At 40.9% G+C, this 20,324-nt stretch overlaps 2 protein-coding genes across 2 annotated transcripts in view; both read left to right on the forward strand.

Moving 5' to 3' along the window:
* The first annotated feature begins 3,354 nt into the window (after window positions 1-3,354).
* Window positions 3,355-10,719, forward strand: dapk2a (death-associated protein kinase 2a). The gene is made up of 8 exons (XM_068752350.1): window positions 3,355-3,416; window positions 4,979-5,200; window positions 6,095-6,233; window positions 6,712-6,841; window positions 7,816-7,891; window positions 8,341-8,493; window positions 8,667-8,712; window positions 9,331-10,719. Exons 1-8 carry the CDS (start codon window positions 3,355-3,357, stop codon window positions 9,970-9,972), a joined length of 1,470 nt encoding a protein of 489 aa, XP_068608451.1. The 3' UTR covers window positions 9,973-10,719.
* Window positions 10,720-12,005: 1,286 nt separating this feature from the next.
* herc1 (HECT and RLD domain containing E3 ubiquitin protein ligase family member 1) overlaps window positions 12,006-20,324 on the forward strand; it is a 44,608-nt gene continuing 36,289 nt past the window's right edge. Inside the window, exons 1-12 of the mRNA XM_068741845.1 lie at window positions 12,006-12,110; window positions 14,027-15,003; window positions 15,391-15,486; window positions 15,698-15,892; window positions 16,512-16,823; window positions 17,114-17,210; window positions 17,534-17,677; window positions 17,923-18,050; window positions 18,356-18,500; window positions 18,824-18,995; window positions 19,579-19,713; window positions 19,879-20,044. Of these exons, the coding sequence (XP_068597946.1) occupies window positions 14,053-15,003; window positions 15,391-15,486; window positions 15,698-15,892; window positions 16,512-16,823; window positions 17,114-17,210; window positions 17,534-17,677; window positions 17,923-18,050; window positions 18,356-18,500; window positions 18,824-18,995; window positions 19,579-19,713; window positions 19,879-20,044 (2,541 nt within the window). The 5' untranslated portion in view covers window positions 12,006-12,110; window positions 14,027-14,052. The remainder of the gene's footprint in view (window positions 12,111-14,026; window positions 15,004-15,390; window positions 15,487-15,697; window positions 15,893-16,511; window positions 16,824-17,113; window positions 17,211-17,533; window positions 17,678-17,922; window positions 18,051-18,355; window positions 18,501-18,823; window positions 18,996-19,578; window positions 19,714-19,878; window positions 20,045-20,324) is intronic.

Raw genomic sequence — 20,324 nt, forward strand, 5'->3', positions numbered from 1 at the left:
TTCCAACGGGAATCTGTTCGGAAGCCGTACTTCCGCGAGTTCTTCTTCTACGGAACAAGAATTTACAGAAGACGACAGAAGTGTGCCATCTAGTGACTAAAAATAAGAAAGATAACTGAACCGACCCTAGACCAATTAAAATACAATTAGTTTGTGTCAGTGGCTCAACTGCGGATGAAGTTATAAGATTCCTTTCTTTAGGTTTCATCCATGTAGTAATAGAATACCACACTCTCATAGTTTTGTAAATTTATATTGATATCTAATCTTACTTCTAATTTCCCAATGCTTTATTTGAGTGAATACATATTTATACCAGGGAAGCTCCAACACAGATTCTTTTTTTTTACAGAATTTATTTCTCTCAATCAAAATGTTAGGAGTGCATGAAATAAAGCTTGTATCAAAATTATTAAATTATTAGTAATGAATCAAATCAAAAATATATATATATATATATTCACAATAAATGGAAAATGAAATACAATAAGAAAAGAACAAAACAATTGAGAATTTCAGATATGTTTTTTAATCTAAGGCTGTCAAGTGCACCAAGAATAGTTACTGATGCACATGAATTAACAAAAGCCAAGCTTATCAGTTTGATTATTTGTTTTAGCATGATTGCACAAAAAACTGTCTGAAGTATGCTAATTAAAAATGAGGGTTAGGCATGTGGTAAGAACTCAAGAAATGTTGGCGTGGATGCTAATGAAGGACTTTTCCCCACCTTTTTGAACAGTGCAAGATAAGGTTTACTTTTGTAAAAAACAAGTCATAGATATTAAGTTTTGCATTACTGTGTAGTATGTTGTATTGCTACGTCAGTACAGTAATTCATTCTACATTATGATGTAGTATGTAACTGTACAATGAAATAGTATCAAGATTTACAGGTGACTGCAAAACAGAAAAGAAAAGGTGTTAAAAGGTGTTATAAGTTGTTAAATTCTATCACCAGTGGAAACCATTGTAATCATTGTGTCTGACTTACATTTTTCCACCAGGTGCATGGATTTGGACTTCTTGGTCTTTATGTCTTCTCCCTCCCCAAGGGTTCTGCCTGTAGGGGTCATCTGCCAGCTCTGACAGTATTGACTTCTGGTGAACATGGTCATAGCGTCCCTGTGATGCTGAGATCCTCTCAGAGTTCTTGTACAATGGGTTGGACACATCACATTTTCAGACTGCTGTCCTGACCTGGAGCTGCTCAAACCTGTGCCTGGGATCATGAAGGGAGTAGGAGTGACAGGGGATGCTCTGAATGAGATGTGGAAGGCTTATCTTGTTGGATGACTCCTTCTCTTCCCCCTCTTTCATGTTGTTCAACCCAGGTAGAGATTTGCTCCTGCTTGCCACTGGTGTCAGCTCAGAGTATGCGATAGCTGGTGGATCTCTCACGTCAGGGTGAACTGAGTCTCTGTCAGATGTCATCGTGTTGATTCTGAGTCTGTTTGGGTCTGTTTGGGGCTCACTTTGATGTGACGCATATAAAAAAGATCCACTCAGGGAAAGACTCAGAGGAAGGCCTCTGTATGGCACTGAAGGTGGATTCTGAAAGACACCACATCAGAGCAATATGAAAGATGTTGATGACATTAGTTGCTGCTGGTAGCGCCACATGATCTTAACTATGGCTCAGCCAGTTACAACTGGAGAAGGCTATAAAGGCTTTCCCTCCTTCAATATTGTGAAATACAGTTCTTATCGCAAAATAATAATATTTCCAATCTTAATAAACACACCGACCTATGTATGGACAATTTATGATGTTCCACACCGATGTGCAATTAGATCCAGATTCTGATCATAATCCGGATCTATAGGAGATGACAATACAGTGTATGTTTGTGTAGCTTTCTGAAACAAAAGGAAAAGGATGTTAATGCTGGTAATATTAGCAAGTTTCACACAAAAATCACAGCGCTCGAGCAGGACATCTAGTGGTCAATAAAATAAGGTGCAATCGAGACTTGTAATTTATTACCCTCGCCGAAGAGGAGGCGAGGGTATTGCAATTGGGTCCGTTTGTTTGTTTGTCTGTCTGTCTGTCTGTTTGTTTGTTTGTTTGTATGTTTGTCTGTCCGAGCGCATAACTCAAAAACTAGTAACCCAATCGACTTGAAATTTTTACACAAGCAAGGTTCTGTCCGTGGCTCGGTCCTCCCCGAGAATGGCGTTGATCCGGATCTGGATCCAGATTCTAGAATTATTTTTACATCTGGAATTATGCCTGTGCTGTAAAGTGTCACTTTAAGAGGGAGGGATACGAATGGCATGATGGGAAAAAGAGGGAGGGACACAAATGGCATGATGGGAAAAAGAGTCCAGAAGGGGTCGTGTAGTACGTTCCGGAGCAGCAAGCTAGAGCAGGTTTGGCCCCTCTGATCCGGAAGCCCTGTTTACTGTCTCACAAGATCGAATAGTCTTTTGGAGGCGAGGGTCTGCAATCTCTGATTGTCGTTTTCTAGTTGATTCATGGATTGTTTGGATTTGACTCGCCATGGACATTCTTGTTTGACTTTGGTTGTTTGGTTTCAAGCTGACACAATAAAAAAATAACATATGAACTAATGTTGGACGAGGTGTGTGTATCTTTGTTCACTGTGTGTGTGTGTGCGTGTGCGCATGGTAAGAAGCAGTCGGACTGCTGGTGATTTATTGACTTCAGCGTGTCAAGGCGCGCGAGACAACAGGTGTCATAGATTCGGGCACGAGCCCAGGCGAAGGGTAGCGCGCGCGCGAGCACAGCCGAAATACGGAATAAAAGTAATTTCCATTTAGAGATAAATGCTTTGATGTCCGCTTAGGCGACCTGAGTGCACGCTTTTGATAAAAATCTGCATTGGATTTGAATTGGACCGTTTGACAAAAAAAATAAAATAATAATAATTAAACGTACAACATATTATAAAATAATTATAAAGTCTACTTTTTCATCAGCAGCGGCGTTAACTCGTGAAAAGTTTACGTTCCAGTCAAGCCAATTGATCTGTCGTTAAGCTGTATGCTTCATTATGGAGATTTTAGAGGTTTGGTGAAAGTTTTTTTTATTGTATATTACTCATAACCGGCCTCATTAAATGTGCTCTTCTGAATGCCTTGGTGGTCTGAACAGAAAGCAGAAACACGGGACTAAAGGAGGACAAAGAGTTTACGGTCGACACGGTAAGACATTTTCTATTCACTTGTATCAGCCTGTTTTCATTCAGCAAACGCTTAATCAGTAATCGAGTGACAGATTCTTGCAGATTTTGATTTTTTTTTTTAAAGAAAAAATACTTTGTTGTGTTACTGCAGGTTAAAGCAGATTAACAGTGAACCAGAAGTATCCTGACTACAAACACTGCAGCCATGGATTTATTCAAACAACAGAAGTTTGAGGACTTCTTTGAAATTGGTGAAGATTTGGGAAGGTATTGTACATGCAGTATGTATATAATAATTAATGTATGTGTATTTGAATATAAATTTGAGACGTCTGAAAATTAGAAAAGAGCTCTTGTGAATTAGTAATCTTAAAGCAAGGAATAACAACAGTAAATCTGATTTACTGTTTTATTATTATTTATATTGTTTCATATAGACTCGAGGAAATGATCTGTAAAAGAAAAGTGCAGTCATGTTAAATTATTAGATTTATGACAATCTGTCATGTTTAATGTTTAATGTTTGGTTTCAGAATAATCATATTTATTCTTTTTTCACAAAACCTGCTAGAAACGTTGAGCAGCATGTAAAAACACACACACAAAAAAAGTTTTAAAGTATATCCAGAAGAAGGTGTTGATTGGTTGCTCTCTGTCTGTCCCCAGCTTTTGATTAAACTGGTAGAAGAGTTGAGCACTTTGTAGGGAGATATAATTCATTGTTGAGTCCCATTTAAAAAAACCTTTGACTTCTTAAATGTTATAACTGAAAGGGACTGTTGTGTTTTGGGAACTGAGTGCTCCTGTCTCGGTTTCTATGAAGACGGTGATAAGTTTGTTAATCATGTAACTCAAGTTAAATATTTAAAAAATAAAGACCTGATGAGCATTTATGAACAGTGCAGTCATTTTGTATGTTACTTTACAATAAATCAATGAATGTTAGAACAGCTTAAATTTAATTTAAAGCATTTTATTTCAGTGTAACTGATGCTATAGACACTCTGACTGTGTTAAATGTTTAACATGTTTAGAGTGCCTTTATTATTTTAGTCATCTTTATATTTTATAAAAATAAATCTCTTTGTAAGGCAATATTACTTTACTCAAGGGCACTGAACAACATGTAGATCACTGCACTGAGCAATTATTGCTGTGCTCCATCAATATGGAAATTACACAGAATCATGAACTGCACGTTGAAAAATATATTTATACTTGTGACAACTCTGCGTTGTATCTTTAGTTTATTCCTGCTTGGCTCAAACTCTGCGCTTTCTATTTGACTGTTGATTGTCATCACAAAATTCAGATTCTAAATACCATAGATCCCACAGAGATCAGGAAAATAAAGTAGCTTGTGTTTTAGCCTGAATTGCGCTGCTGTGTGTTGTACCAGTTGGAGGCAGCTGCTGTGCTTGTTGAGCTGCTTTTTAAAGGAGCTTTCTATTTTTAGCAGTGGCTATATCGACTTGTCTGCAAACCAGGAAGTGGAGTGTTGGCTTACAAAACCTTTAAGCAGGGAAAAAAAAAAAATAGAAGCAGCTGTGCTGTCACATTAGATTTTAAATACCACATCAAACTCATGAATTACCATGTTGTTGGGATGTGTAAGTGTCTCTGAGTGACGGACGTATTGCTTTATGTGTGACGGGATGTTCAACTTTGAACTGATGATAAAACTGGACATCAGCAAACCTCCATTAAAGCAGCTCAATTATTATAGCTACAATATGATCATGAAAATTTGCCCATTTCAGCACGAATTCTTTGTTGTTTACTTTTTTTGACTTCATTCAAAGCATTTCCTTTCCGTTCTTGTGTTTCAGTGGGCAGTTTGCCATCGTAAAGCAATGCAGAGAGAAAAATACAGGGCTGGAATTCGCTGCCAAGTTCATCAAGAAGCGGCAGAGCATGGCCAGCTCTCGGGGAGTGCGGCGGGAGGAGATAGAGAGGGAGGTGAACATCTTGCAGCAGATTCAGCACCCAAACATCGTCACACTGCACGACGTCTACGAGAACCGCACTGATGTGGTGCTCATCCTGGAGCTGTAAGTGATGAACCATTCTTATAAACTATGTGCAAAAGTAAGGAGGTCGGTGTTTGGTTGATCTTTAGTTTGTTATAATAACGATGCTTCCTGACACTAAATCTTATGCTATTGGGAAAACCTGTTAATTTCCCTTTTTAAATAGTACCACTTTTGTAAGGAACATCCATTTGTGAATTGCACCTATTAAAAGTTGATCATGGGGTAACATTGAGGAAAAGATGCGGAGAACGCTTTGCTGATTGCTGCACCGACAGAGTAGCATCAAACTATCAAACTAGCTGTGGTGCATTCCACATTGTCTGTATCGTCAGTATCTGGGATGGGAATGGCAAATCATGCTGCAGGATTTCAGAGATGCCGCTGTTTTCACCCTTTTCAGAACAAAGGAAGCAAAGCAGAGTACTTGGGGATTCTGTGTATTTATGGATAGATGTTAGCAGGTGTCATGCCAAATCACCTGATCAATACTGGAAAAAAACACCAGAGGCTCAGTACAACGTAGTCAATATTGCCATGGATACGTAAAAATGCATTGAATGGAACATGGACTTGTACTCAGTCTTCACCGACCTCAGTAAGGTGGTTAGCGGGATCCCCAGACAATCCAACACATGAAATCGCTGTTGCTTCATCGCATGTGTATTTTACATTCCAATACATTTTGTTAACATGGAAAAAAAAAAAATGCAAAATGTGAATTTAAAATGTTCAAAGGAATATGTGAAAATTCAGATTTGTTCAAAAAAAATATTTACTGAATTAAAGTAATTTGCTTCAGTTCACATATGATTGAGTTTTTTTCCACAGTATTGTTCACTAGATACAATGATAAAATGTTAGACATGGTCTAAGTTGAATGTCATTGTTGTATGATACGTATCTCTGTTCCAGGGTCTCTGGGGGTGAACTGTTTGACTTCCTGGCACAGAAGGAGTCGCTGAGTGAGGAAGAGGCCACACAGTTCATCAAGCAGATCCTCGAGGGGGTGAGCTATCTCCACACCAGAAAAATAGCCCACTTTGATCTCAAGGTGAGTCCACAGAAGACTGGTCTCTGTTTCAAAAGAGGCCTGTCAGGAGGCTTCCATCGGAATACCAACAATTCGCTGACCATAGTTGTGTTTTGAATACCAAAGTAAAAAGGAAATCAAACCATTTGACATTCACTTTTTGTATTTTTCTAGAAACATGTACCAGCAAAGCTGGAAATGATATTTCTAATTGCCTTGTTTTACAGTTATAACTTTGGGGATTAATCAGCTGTTGGCCAGTTGTATTATTCTTGCTGGTTCAGAAACAGGCTCTTCTTGAAGGCCTCCACCTCCACCTAAATTTAATCCATACCGGTATTTTTTGTTATACTCATTTGTTTTTGTGGACATTTATGAATGAATGCATCATGTCCTCTGTGTATTTTACAGTGTAGAAGTATAACAAGAGACAAGGTATTTTATTTTAGAATGTATTTATTTCTTTAGTTTTTTGTAAATGTCTCTATCTCATCTGCAGCCTGAAAACATAATGCTGCTGGACAAGAACGTGCCACTGCCAAGAATTAAACTCATTGATTTTGGCCTCGCTCATAAGATTGAAGCAGGAGTTGAGTTCAAAAACATCTTTGGAACACCTGAGTTTGTAGGTATGGCGAACGTACCTGAGTAAGTAGGTATTGCGAACGTATTTGTGTTGCTTGGTTTGAAATGTTATACACCATAGTTTACAAAATTGTATGAAGGTCTTGGGTGGGGGCCAAGAAAAAATCTATTTAACATTAGTATTAACATTATTCGATTGGGAGGTTTTTGGTATCTTAGTCCACAAACTATTTCTGGAACAATAGCATGGCAGCATTTTCCCAAGCTCCTAAGGATGGAAAATATGTAAAAGAAACAACCAACAACAAACTAGATGACTGCAAACGTCTCGTATGGTGGACTCCGTGTCTCCAGAGGAGCAGAGAGCACAAACGTTTTTGAAATGACATCAATGATTTCAATAATGAAATTTAAAAAAAGAAATTGTGTAATTAAATTGCACAACAAATTCTTGTTGAACTTGATCTCGGATGTGAGGTACTTTCACAGCTTCTGTGAATAACATCTTTGTAAATCAGATGGGGATCTCGGGGTGTCTGAGGAGATGGATTACCATATAGTCATTTCATGTTTGTTTAGGGTTGTTTTTCTGAAAGAGTCTCCATCTTCTGTTGTTGAGGAGAATGCTGCAATGCTATTATATTTTGCTATATCTCCAAAAATGTGCTGTGGACAGCAAACTTAACCAGCCTTTCCCATCAGCATGGGGGTGAGAAGATAATTACATTATTTATATTTTCTGTGTGTCAGTTCCTTCAAATCTTTCCTGTCAAAACGTATTGTGGTGCAGGTCTTTAATCCGCACAAACAATAATTATACTATTAGTGAAACCAAATTTAATTTTCATCATCCTAAATTACTGGGCTCTTACTCCAGACATCTATGATCTGTTTAGAAACATCAGGAATATGGCATTATATGTTTAGCGACGAGGCATGAGAAGCTACAAAATGTACTGCGTGTGTCAAACTGCACAAAAGACATTTTACTTTTTCAATCATCTGCATGACTTTTCAGCACCAGAGATTGTTAACTATGAACCACTGGGACTAGAAGCAGACATGTGGAGCATCGGGGTCATCACCTACATCCTGCAAGTGAAGCCAAAACACACACATACCTCATTAATACCGTGTTGTATCGCTCAGCAGCTTGGAGACGTTGTTGTTTTCCAAGTTATGAATATCATTTGGTACCTGAAACTCTTTAGTGCCACCTTGGTTGGACTTTAATGCGCAAAAACACTGCAGTGTCCTGTTTGGTTGGAGAATTGTTTCTAGAATATTCACCTGTGTTTCACAGGAATCTTGTATTTGTTGTGCTTAAGATGAGATCAGTGCCTTCCTATTTTGCTAAGACAATCAGTTCAGAATCGTACCTGTATTGAGGGAGAATATTGTAGTGGAAAACCTAAATTAAAGAAAGTGAGTCAAGCCAAGTCTTAATGTAGGGTAGAAATGAGGATATGTCTCTAAATGATCTATAATAATATATGTGTATAAGATAATATACTGTATGTCTTCCTCTTATGTTTGTCTTCAGGTTGAGTGGTGCTTCACCGTTCCTTGGGGAGACAAAGCAGGATACGCTGAAGAATATTTCAACCATAAATTATGAGTTTGATGAAGAGTTTTTCTGTCACACCAGCGAGCTGGCCAAGAAATTCATCAGCCAGTTGTTAGAGAAGGATAAGAAGTAAGTGCTTGTTTGCATTATTCTGAATAATATTTGTCCTCATTCGTAAAGAAAAAGGTTCTTCCATTAAACATGAAATGTATTTTTGAAGTGAAATGCCATTTAGTTAGTTTATATTCAACAGAAATGTCCCTGCAGGGTTGACTGATGTATGTATTTTCTGCTTTCAACAGGAAAAGATTAACAATTCACGATGCTCTTAATCATCCATGGATCAAGGTAAAATAAAAACGTATATTGTTTTGCTTTATCTGCATCCTGTCATACTGAAATTATTTGGATGTTTTGTTAAGTTGCACGAATAGAAGATGCGGCTTTTCTCTCAGAAACATCACATCACACTTTTTCAGTTATCACAGCCATGTAAGACATAACTTAGTAGCAGAGACCCTAACACTCATTGTGTGCTAAAATGAAAGGAGCAACAACCAACTAATGTCTTGAAGCAAATGCTTTTCAGGGTGTCCTATTAGAGCTATAATTTAGCTTCCAAAATGTCTACAGTGGTCCACTTTAAGTTAACAAGAGTGCTTTTATTCATCTCAACATAAGACATTTGTAGGAATATATTTAATATGTATTGTTGTGAAAGCAGACGAATCTTTAGAATAGTGGGAACAGCTAACAAAAGTAAATATAAATGTGTTATTTTCAGTTTTTATTTTGTTTGTTTGTTTTGACTCAATGCTTTCAAGATCCCAGAAAGCCTAGGATTCTGTTTTAAGCTGAAAACAAACATGTTGGCTGTGATGCACCATTAACCCAAGCCTAATTAGCATAATTGCACTGTGTTATTGTGCTATTGGTTATTAATGATTCCTTCTTTATACCCTAAAGTCTAATGAGCACAGGGAAGAAAACAAAGCTCAGGAGCTGAAGAAACGTGAGCAGCGACATCTGAAGACTAAACGGCTCAGGGAATACACAATCAAATCCCACTCAAGCATGCCACCCAACAACACCTATGTAAACTTTGAACGTTTTGCCCAAGTGGTGGAGGACGTGGACCAGATGGAAAGCTCATTCATTAGCCTGGCAGCCGTCCACGACTCCCTGCAAGAAGATATTGATGCCATGGTCTCTCTATACAATGAAAAGGAGTCCTGGTACAAGGAGGAGAGTGAAGGCGTGCGCCACGAGCTTTCTCAAATCCGATATGAGTTCCGAAAGGTGGAGGCCTTCAAGAAGAGTCTGCAGGACGACATGCAGACTCTCAATTCCAGCCTCTGCACCATCAGCAGCCGCTACCAGCAGAGACAGAGCCACTTTGATGCACTGCGTCTGGAGCTTAGCAGTGATCTGAAATGGGTGCAGGAAGTAATGGCTTCATCTCCCATGGATGGAGGCGGTGGAGGATTCTCCACCTGCAGCTTCTCCACTGCCTTCAACAATGATGTAAACGAAGCCCTGAAAGAGCTGCTGAACCGCTCCTGTGGAGGAGACCTGCTGTCCAGGATCAGCGTTGAAACTGGACAATGATAAAACCTTTGTGGTTAACAATTATTTTAAAAACATCCAGCAGACTCACTTTAACTGGAGAGTCACAACAGGTGAAAACAAATATGTGTCAGGCCTTAAATAATGATTTATTTTGTGTTATAAGGATCTTGTAGACATTTTGTTTAATACCCATTTGTAAGAGTGATTTGTTGCCTGTCAATGTACAAATGGATAATTGATAAGATTTCATGACACTGTACTGTCAATGTGATGTTTACACAAGAGTGCTTACAGTATTATTTACTTGATGCATCAATGTCAATTTCAATTGCGTTGCAGCATCATAATAGCCTCTTCACAAACAGATGCTAACTGTTTTCTGTTTTCTTCTATGCAGCATCATATATTAGCAAACCAGTCGCCACAGTGCAGTCTTACCTGTCACCTCAAATCTTGACACACACACACACACACACACACACAGACGTCATTCTTCTGATGTCTGAGAACTTCAAACGCTGGCACAATGCTGATGCTGTATTCATATGAATCAATCAATTAAATCTGGCAAATTGTTATGTCATTATTTCTCAATTGATCAGCAAATTAAAACAAAATTAATAGTGAACATCTGAACAGAAATCAGAACATTGTTTAAGGTAAAAACATGTCTTACTCTTTACAGCGAGCCCTGGGCCAAGCCACGTTTGTTATTTTGGTTAAAGTACAAAGGTCGGTGGTGGTTTTTTTCCCCTCAGGGTCAACCTGAAAATAAACACCTGCATCACCACAGTCATCCCTCTGCTCTTGTGCTCTTTACTGCACCAACTTCATCCAACTCAATCCTAATTTGAAGTATTTTCTGTGGAGTAGTTAAAAGTCATGCAGAATGAGCAACGTAGCAGTTGTTTCTGTATTTTTTTCCCTTTGGTGGTGGCAATGGTGTCGTGATTAATTTTAAATGTCTTGTAAAAGCCGTGCGGCGTGAGTCACAACAGCAGCAATGAGAGCTGTGTCCCTGCAGCAGTCTGCTGGAACCGGTCAGAGACCAGATGGGATATGAGCAAACCTTCAAACCAGGAGGGGAAGCAGCACCTCCTGAAATCAACACCCAGAGTGCCACAAGTATAGAGGTTATTCTGAGAGCAGGCTGTTGCTCATTTCATCAGGGTTTGCTGTGGCTCAGTTGGTAGGGTGGGTTGTCCAGTGATTGGTGGGTCAGTGGTTCAAATCCCAGCACTGAAGTGTCCATGGGCAAGACACTGAACCCCGAATTGCTCCCGGTGGGCCTGGCAGCGCCCTGCATGGCAGCAGTCGCCATCTGTGTGCTATTTTGATCAAAGACTGTCACAGTCAGATATTACATATCACTGCTTTTTCTAACTTGTGGGAAAAGGTTTGTTTCTTACGAGATACAAGCACTCAGATCTCAGTAGAACTAAAACAATTTGTCTGCAACATGCAGTAGAATTCAATTGCCCAGAGAAAACATTTATGTCATTTTGTGTTGTTTTGTCTTGGTCTAAATGGATAAACGAGTAATGTTTTGCGTGCCAGACTGTGATCAGCACATTTCTGTGTGTCACATTCAGTCATGGGGGAAAAAAAGAATAAAAAATTATCCACACACTAACTCTAATGCTTTTTTAATACCTTTATTTATTATTATTATTATTGGACAGGACTTTGGTCAACATGTTGTCCTTTAAATAAATAATGCCCCATTTTATTAGGCATGTAATTTCAGCAGTTACATTATTTGTTTTCTTGTGATCAGCCACCTTATTCTGCAGCTAGTGGCCATTCTAAAATCTCGGTCATGGACCCCTTTGTCTAAATTGGTATTATTGGCACCGTACGGAGTCCATGTCTGCAGACAGACAGAGACAGAGACAGCAGACAGGGGACATGTCCCCACGCCGTCGCCTTGGACAAGGGCTCCGTCGGGGGCCGCTGCTCGCTAGACTGGACCCGATCACATTGGAAGGAATGCGAGAGGCGGGCGGAGGCATGGAAGTGCGAGTCTGTCTCCTGTCACAGCAACGCTATCAAAGCATGAGGACATTTCCTGAGCTGCTGATGCGTGTGCGATGAAGCGCAGCTACGTTCTTGTGTAAAGCACAGCGAACAGGGAAGGACGGGGAAGAACGGGGAAGGACGGGACGCTCTTGTTGCTGGTAAGCGAGCTTTTACTCCAGCTAACGCCTAAAAGTGCAGCTAGCAAGCTAATCTGTTTGACGCTATGATACAGCAGATCAGACGAGCAACTGTAGCCAAAATATCTTACGGTATTTAGTGTAAAAAAATATATAAAGTTACACCCGCTGCTACACCCGTAAGTTTTATCTACATTTGTTGACTTGGCCCTGTAGCACATTAGTTTGTTAGGTAGATTTTATATTGCTAGCCATGTCCATTTTGCTAGCAATGCTGGCTAATGTTAGCTAACAGTAATAGCGTCAAGTCAGTCTTTCTGGGTTGTAAACAACTTAATAGTTCGTAGCCAAAACTAGCAGGGATCCCGTGAAATGCGCTTGTGCAACGCGGCATCTCAAATGCTAGTCTCATGTACCTAATGTTTGATCCTGCTGGTGATTATATCCGCAGGGAAACTGCCTGCTTAATCTGGCACAACACGAATGTTAGCATTAGCTACACTTTTTGCTCTGGAAATAGCCGTGTCATTGTACTTATTTAGCTGTCTAATGTTACGAGGCAGGTAGCTCAGGTATGCAAACAATCTCTAATGGAACCAATATCAAACCAGTGTTAGCATGAGCGATTTCTGCAGATGGGCAGATTAGCTAGCTTTGCGATCGTAATCAATACAGTAGCCAATACTCTGCAGTATAGATCTGTCATCACGTTAAATGCATGGCTGGAATACGTCTCAAACACCTTCGTAATAATCTTGAACAAAACAGACATGAAGAATGGAGATTTTTTTCTAGACGAAATGTTAGTGACAATTTTCGTGTTTAATTTTACAAGGGAGCGCTTCATGGTGAGTCAGAGCTGTCGTCAGTGTTCAAAAGCATTCCTGGAATCTCAAACATCCCCCCCAGCGTCAGAGAATATGGATCAGTAAACGCAACCCCGATGAAGAAGTTTATGTTCTGGATAAATAGAAGTATTCTTTTATCTCCTGGAGCTACTGTCAGTGGTTTTTACACATGTTGGCTGCTGCTGATTGATTGCTGCCATCGCTTTTCTAACCTGAGACAAGCATGATAGCAACTGTTTTGCTTCTAAAGCAGCTATATCATAATAACCTCCGTTCCAAAAGAGGTAAAGTGTCTTCTTACTGCCTTTTATGCCCAACTGGCATGTAGGACGGCAGCAACGTACCTCTACTCCTGCTTGTTTTGGGTCTTTCTTAGTATGTTTAGGGTCATAACCTCGAATTCTTTTTTTGGTTAATCATCGGGATAATCTTTTGAGCAAAGTCACTCGGGTGAGATGATTCTCTTACGTATGTTGGTGAGCATGGGGCGACAATGCTAGGTCGTCTGCAAAATTGACGTCCTGCAGAAGCGAAAAGAGACCCTGTGTTATTCTTCTGTTTTCATCGCCTGCTGTTTGTTGCGTCACCTAACGCTGTCAGCTCACAGCAAGGAAGGTACCGGCGTCGAATCCTATCTGTGCGGCGTTTGTGTGCTCTCCCCGTGTCCGCGTGGGTTTTCTCTGGGTTCCATCTCCAAAAACATGCAATTCAGGTCAATTCGCTCCCCAAATTGTCCGTAGTGTGTGTGCTTGTGTGCGCTAGTGGTTGTTCGTCTCTGTGTGGCCCCGCGAGGCGCTGGCAAGTGGCGATGCATCCGGGCTGTGCCCCGCCCCTCGCCCATAGCAAGCTGGGATAGGCTTCAGAAAAGCAGAAAAAGCAGTAGAAAATCAATGAATGCATTTTTTTTTTTATTCCTATGAGATATTATTTTGACATTAAAAGTGTTCTAGAGGTGCGAGGCATAGAAAAGGTTGGAAACCCCTGGTCTAGAACAATTTCTGCCTCCTGTACGTTCGATTCTACTTCTGGTCACATGTTTGATGAAGCGGTTTGTACTAACAGGTTTCGTGCTATCGACTGTGTTCTCAGGACTAATGGCTCCAGAGTGACATGCCATGGCTTTAATGATCCCCCCAGTGAAACTGAAATGGCTGGAGCACCTTAACAGCTCATGGATCACAGAGGACAGCGAGTCGATAGCCACGCGGGAGGGCGTCTCTGTGCTCTTCTCAAAGCTGCTGGCCAACAAAGAGGCTGTGCTGCTGCCGCAGCAGGTGCTGTGTTTGAAGGGCCCCCAGCTTCCAGACTTTGAGCGCGAATCCCTCTCCAGTGATGAACAGGAGCACTACCTGGATGCTCTGCTCGGCAGCCAGTTGGCCTTGGCCAAGATGGTCTGCTCCGACTCTCCCTTTGCGGCTGCCTTGCGCAAACGTGTGCTGGTGCTCCAGCGCATCTTTTATGCACTTTCAAACAAGTATCACGACAAGGGCAAGGTCAAGCAGCAGCAGCACTCGCCAGAGAACAACTCTGGTTCAGCCGATCCGCACTCCGTCAGCGAGCGGCCACGTTCCAGCACCGACGCCCTCATCGAGATGGGCGTTCGCACGAGCCTCAGCCTTCTGTTTGCTCTGCTACGCCAGAGTTGGATGATGCCTCCTCCGCCGAGCCAATGTGGAGGTCCTGAGGCAAACGTAAACCTGTGCAATGATGTGATCCACACCGCTATCGATGTGGTTAACTCTCTGCCCCCCCTGTCTCTGGCCAATGAGAGTAAGATCCCACCAATGGGCTTGGACTGCCTAGCCCAGGTCACTGCTTTTCTCAAGGGAGTCACCATGCCCAACTCGGGGGCGGATATTTTGGGTTGTCGGCTCGCCTCAGAGCTTCTGCTAGGGCTCTCCTCCCAGAGGGGTTCCCTGCGCTACTTGCTTGAGTGGATTGAGATGGCCTTGGCTGCATCAGCTATGGTCAGTACTATGGAGGAGAATAAGGTGCTACAAAACCAAGAGGGGCTCATTGGCTATGATTGTTTTATGAACATCCTCATGCAGATGAGACGGTCTTTGGTGAGTAGAAGTTCACATTCTGCTTTCTGATGGTTGCTTTTATTTCCAGAGCTCAAATACAACAATACTACCTGCGTAGTGGAGAGGTGCTTTTTTTTTTGATAATTTGGGAATTGTAATAATTTTCAAATGTAAAAATTTTACCTATCAGATGTTCAATTAACAAGAATTGTAGTTACATGGGACAATTTAAAGTTGCGTCTGTCTTCAGGAGGCATCCTGAGAATTTTGTACTTGTTTTCAAGGGATTTGTTTGTGTATAGTGAAATTCATATTATTGGTATATTTTTAAAGGCTGATAATATTGAGTGAAGTGTTTACACCATGTTTTGAATTTATACGTGGTTTAAAGTTTAAACAATATGTTTTCTTATGTGACTTTTTAAGGGCTCTTCTGCAGATCGCAGCCAGTGGCGAGAGCCCACACGGACTGCTGATGGCCTGTGTTCACTGTATGAGGCAGCGCTCTGTCTTTTTGAAGAAGTAAGATATATCTTTCAAGGGTATGCATGGGATGCTGAAACTTTCTGATTTGTGAGTGTAGGCAGCCTATGATTCCTGTCAAAACAGTCAAACAGGTGACGTTGTTATCGTTCATTAAAGTGTTTGTAGTTTCATTGGAAGAGGAAGAGTACTGTATGATATGTATGAAGAATGAACAAACCTGCACCTGTTCTTTAACTATTTGTTCCAGGTCGGCAGAATGGCATCGGACTACTCTCGCACCTGTGTCAGTCCCGACAGCATACAGACCGGTGAGGCGCAGGTGGTGTCTGAAACCTGTGAGGTTTATGTGTGGGGCAGTAACAGCAGCCACCAACTTGTGGAGGGGACACAGGAAAAGATCCTGCAGCCCAAGGTGGCTGCCAGCTTTGCTGATGCTCAGACAGTAAGAGGAAGCCTTTCACGCATTTTAAAGGAAGAGATATGTCTTACGGTGTCTTCATCATAATCAAGCACAGACGCTGTTATAGAGTTTAGTTTCTCAAGAAATTAGTCGTCATAAAATAATGGTTTTACACAGACAAAGTTACAATATCACGATGGACTCAAATTCCAGTTCTGTTACATGGAAACTTCATCTGTAGATCGAAGCGATGCTGCATGCAGTATTTGTGAGTTTAAATGACAATCCACACAACATTTCTTGAGGATTACAGCATTCTCCAAAATTCCTGAAGAAATAATGGGAAAGCTTCAACAAGCAAACCACTGAATAGCTTGTACGGTGCAGCCCAGGCCTCCAAAAAGCACCAAGATCCCAAACCTTTATGAAAAGACGTTATTTACACCCCTTTTTAATCGGACATCTCCAAACTAGGATTTGAGCTCAAACTCTACATCTGCAGAAACAGATAAAGTATTGTGATGATGAATATACCAGTCAGCTCTCAATCTCTGCATGCCTGCTACCTGGGTGTTGTAGCACACCTAACAGCTGCTCATGTGTCCATGACCAGCTTTCACAACCAACCACTAATACACATTGTTTTCTTTTTCCCCTGCAGATTGAGGCAGGTCAGTATTGCACTTTTGTCATCTCTTCTGATGGCTCTGTGCGGGCCTGTGGAAAAGGCAGCTATGGCCGTCTGGGTCTCGGGGACTCCAACAATCAATCAACACTGAAGAAACTGACCTTTGAACCACACCGTGCAATCAAGAAGGTGTCTTCATCTAAGGGCTCCGATGGTCACACGCTGACCTTCACTACGGAGGGTGAAGTGTTCAGTTGGGGTGATGGCGATTATGGCAAGCTTGGTCATGGGAACAGCTCAACACAGAAATACCCAAAACTTATCCAGGGGCCACTGCAGGGAAAGGTATGATTCCGCTTGTGTTATTCTGTAATGTTATAGTGACTAAATGGCATTATATGAATAATCTAAATAAAGTTATTTACACGTTACATATTCCACCTTTTAATACTTTTAAATCCACTCATACTTTAAAGCGGCACATGTTGTATGTTGAGAAAGGATCTTGCTGTGAGGTTGCAATAATTATCAGCTAAATATTCATTCAATAGATGTATATTTGCATGTACATTTGGTATGGGAATTATAGTTATCATCAATTTAGTATGATCTGTATGGTATTTGTTATGTGGCAGGTGGTGGTATGTGTGTCTGCCGGCTACAGACACAGTGCTGCGGTCAGCGAGGATGGAGAGTTGTATACGTGGGGCGAAGGAGATTTTGGACGATTGGGTAGGTTGCTGATTCATCCTAAAATTGACCACTTGGATATAATATGTGGCATTAAAATGTTGTAAAATTACTAGATCTGTTAAATATATGTTGTTGACATCTTTCCAAATGTTTAGAATTATATTTATAGCTGCATTTTATTTTGTCGCCTGTTAAGTCCTCTAGAGAGTCAGAAAGTGAGGAAGGAAATTGATCAACACAACTGAAGTGAATCAAACTTAAAAACAATAGCTTGGTCAGATAATGCAGGTTCAGCCACATCGTCACCCTATTCAGATTCTGTCAGTGAAAACTCTAAACCTTTTCATTGTATTGGATGGCAGGTCATGGTGACAGCAACAGCCGAAACATTCCTACCCTGGTGAAGGATATCAGCAATGTGGGCGAGGTCTCGTGTGGCAGCTCCCACACTATTGCACTTTCAAAGGATGGGCGCACTGTGTGGTCTTTTGGAGGAGGAGACAATGGTTTGTAGACCATAACTAAATTCAGTGTTTCCCCTACCATTCTATTAGGGGAAAATACCTGCAATCTTTTAACGCTCCCAGGGGGGGTGAAGATAGCAACACTTGCTCTGCTGTGAGTAGCAGCCAGAATACCTCTACTGCTCTGGGTCCAAGTGCTGCATGCTCTACTCCCGACAAGCTGCGAAGGTTTTCAATGATTGTTAAACAATTTAACATTATTCAATCAAAAACCCTGTGTTCTTCAGGAAAACTCGGACATGGGGATACTAATCGAGTCTATAAGCCAAAAGTGGTGGAGGCCCTCCAAGGAATGTTCATCAGGAAAGTGTGCGCAGGAAGCCAGTCATCACTCGCTTTAACCTCTACGGGACAGGTTGGAAATCATTTCTGCAAAGTTAGCTCTATCAGATACACAAAGAAAGCTGTGTTTATTGAGGATGCAGTGGAGCCTCCTTAAGCATCTGTCCCATAGAGTGAGCTTTATGGCACATTCTTACTTACAGCTGTGTAGACATTGACAGTTACGCATTTTCAGGTCCAAACTTTCATGGTCTTGCTGCAAAAATATAGCCTCATTATTTTTCCAATCAGGATTTTGTCTTTTTTATATTTTTGAGTAACAGACCAAAGTAAAAAGTAGAAATGATCTATTCATTTTTATTTGTCACTTTTTTCTAGGTGTATGCTTGGGGCTGTGGTGCTTGCCTCGGGTGTGGTTCTTCTGAGGCTACAGCACTCAGACCCAAACTCATCGAGGAGATGGCTACTACCAGGGTCGTGGACATCTCCATAGGGGATAGCCATTGCCTGGCATTGTCACATGGTAGTTGCCACTTCCTTTTTCATGCTTCTGCCCAATCTGTATTAACAGATGTTGTGACATTGATGGAAACAAACATTTGTGGGCTTGGTTCACTACTCTGCACTAAATGTACTATCTCCATCAGTCACAGTCAGACTCTGTCTGTTTACACATGTGGAAAGTGTCGCAAGTAGCAGTATACTGCGTAATGGCAAATACATAGGCTATTTTAGCTTGACATACGTATTTAGGTCAGTGTAGCACCTATAATAATACCATTGAATAAGTTAATGTATCATCTGAAATATTGTCTCTGATTTACTTCTTTTCAAACCATTGCCCAGACAACGAAGTGTACGCATGGGGCAACAATTCCATGGGCCAGTGTGGCCAGGGAAATTCCACAGGCCCGATCACCAAGCCCAAGAAAGTTGTTGGTTTGGATGGAGTTGCTATTCAGCAAATTTCAGCTGGAACGTCCCACAGCTTGGCTTGGACAGCCCTACCCAGAGACAGGTTAGCTAAAAACATGACAGAGATGCCAACTTGTACGAATTAGTTGTAGTCACTAGATAATTCAAGGGTTAAAACTACGGCCAGGAAAACGGGTAGAAATGACACGATTAGAGGGAAACCGTATGGCATGCCTGCTTTTGGAAACATTTCCTGGTTGCAAAATTGCACAATCAGATGTCTGTTAGCACATCAAAGGTCAAAAAAAGCATGTGAAATCTACAACAGAACAAATTTTAGGGATCCTGCTGCCTTTCTTGAATAATTACGCACCGTTGTTGTGTGTCAGAGAAATAATACTTCCAGTCGATATTTTAAAAGAATAGTCGTAGTTTTATTTCAGCCAGTATCTTAACTCAGACATGATTAACTTCAAAAGAAAAAACAAAGCAACATAAAACAATGACTAAACTCTTTATTTTGTAACTCATTTTTGTAAACTGCCGATTGTAACAGAAATAAACCGTACTTTCACATTGGTATGGAAGTCTAGGTTTCACAGGGCTTTAAATATGAATCACAGCACGTTTATACTTAAACAACTACATTTTGCACTTGATAATACTTACTCATTTCTGCTCTTCAGGCAAGTGGTGGCTTGGCACAGGCCCTACTGTGTTGACCTAGAAGAAAGTACTTTCTCTCACCTGCGCTCCTTCCTTGAGGGCTACTGTGATGGGATCAACAGCGAAGTTCCTCCTCTTCCATTTCCTTCATCCAGGTAAATCCACACAACCTGCAAGCCCCCATCAGTGTTTGTGACAGCTATGTCGATGGCTAGACTGTGAAAGAAATGAGAAGCTGCAGATTTATACAGGTCCTCATACTATTTCTAGTGATGGTAGGTTACATGCATTTGTGAGCTTTGTCTTGATTCTCATTTCAGGGAGCATCATCATTTCCTCAAACTGTGCCTTCGGCTTTTGTCCAATCATTTGGCTCTGGCTCTTGCTGGGGGTGTAGCCACAAGCATCTTAGGTCGTCAGGCCAGGCCACTGAGGAACCTGTTGTTCAGACTGATGGACTCCTCTGTGCCAGATGAGATTCAAGAAGTGAGAAGAAGTTATCATACAGTCAAAACATTCAAACATTTTTTTTACTGCAATTTGTTCATTTCCACTGACTGCTTGTAATTTAACTTTTTTTTTAACCAACCATGATCATTACTTTACTTCAGTTTCTGTAATTGAATACTGGCTTTTGTTTTATGTATTTAGAATTTTTGTTTTTGCAATCACTGTATAAAATGTTATGCCATAATGAATGGCATCTATTTTTGAAATGCCAAAAAGTAATGCATTTTGTATGTCACCTGAGGGAGTGATATAATGT

The sequence above is a fragment of the Brachionichthys hirsutus genome, chromosome 1 (genome assembly GCF_040956055.1).
Source record: "Brachionichthys hirsutus isolate HB-005 chromosome 1, CSIRO-AGI_Bhir_v1, whole genome shotgun sequence".
Classification (NCBI taxonomy): domain Eukaryota; kingdom Metazoa; phylum Chordata; class Actinopteri; order Lophiiformes; family Brachionichthyidae; genus Brachionichthys; species Brachionichthys hirsutus.

What these genes read in the sequence shown, in the direction of transcription:
- dapk2a (XM_068752350.1), top strand. Translation starts at nt 3,355, where the DNA reads ATGGATTTATTCAAACAACAGAAGTTTGAGGACTTCTTTGAAATTGGT. An exon ending in TTGTTAGAGAAGGATAAGAA is followed by an intron (nt 8,494 to 8,666) that starts GTAAGTGCTTGT and finishes TGCTTTCAACAG; the next exon opens with GAAAAGATTAACAATTCACG. An exon ending in TTAATCATCCATGGATCAAG is followed by an intron (nt 8,713 to 9,330) that starts GTAAAATAAAAA and finishes TATACCCTAAAG; the next exon opens with TCTAATGAGCACAGGGAAGA.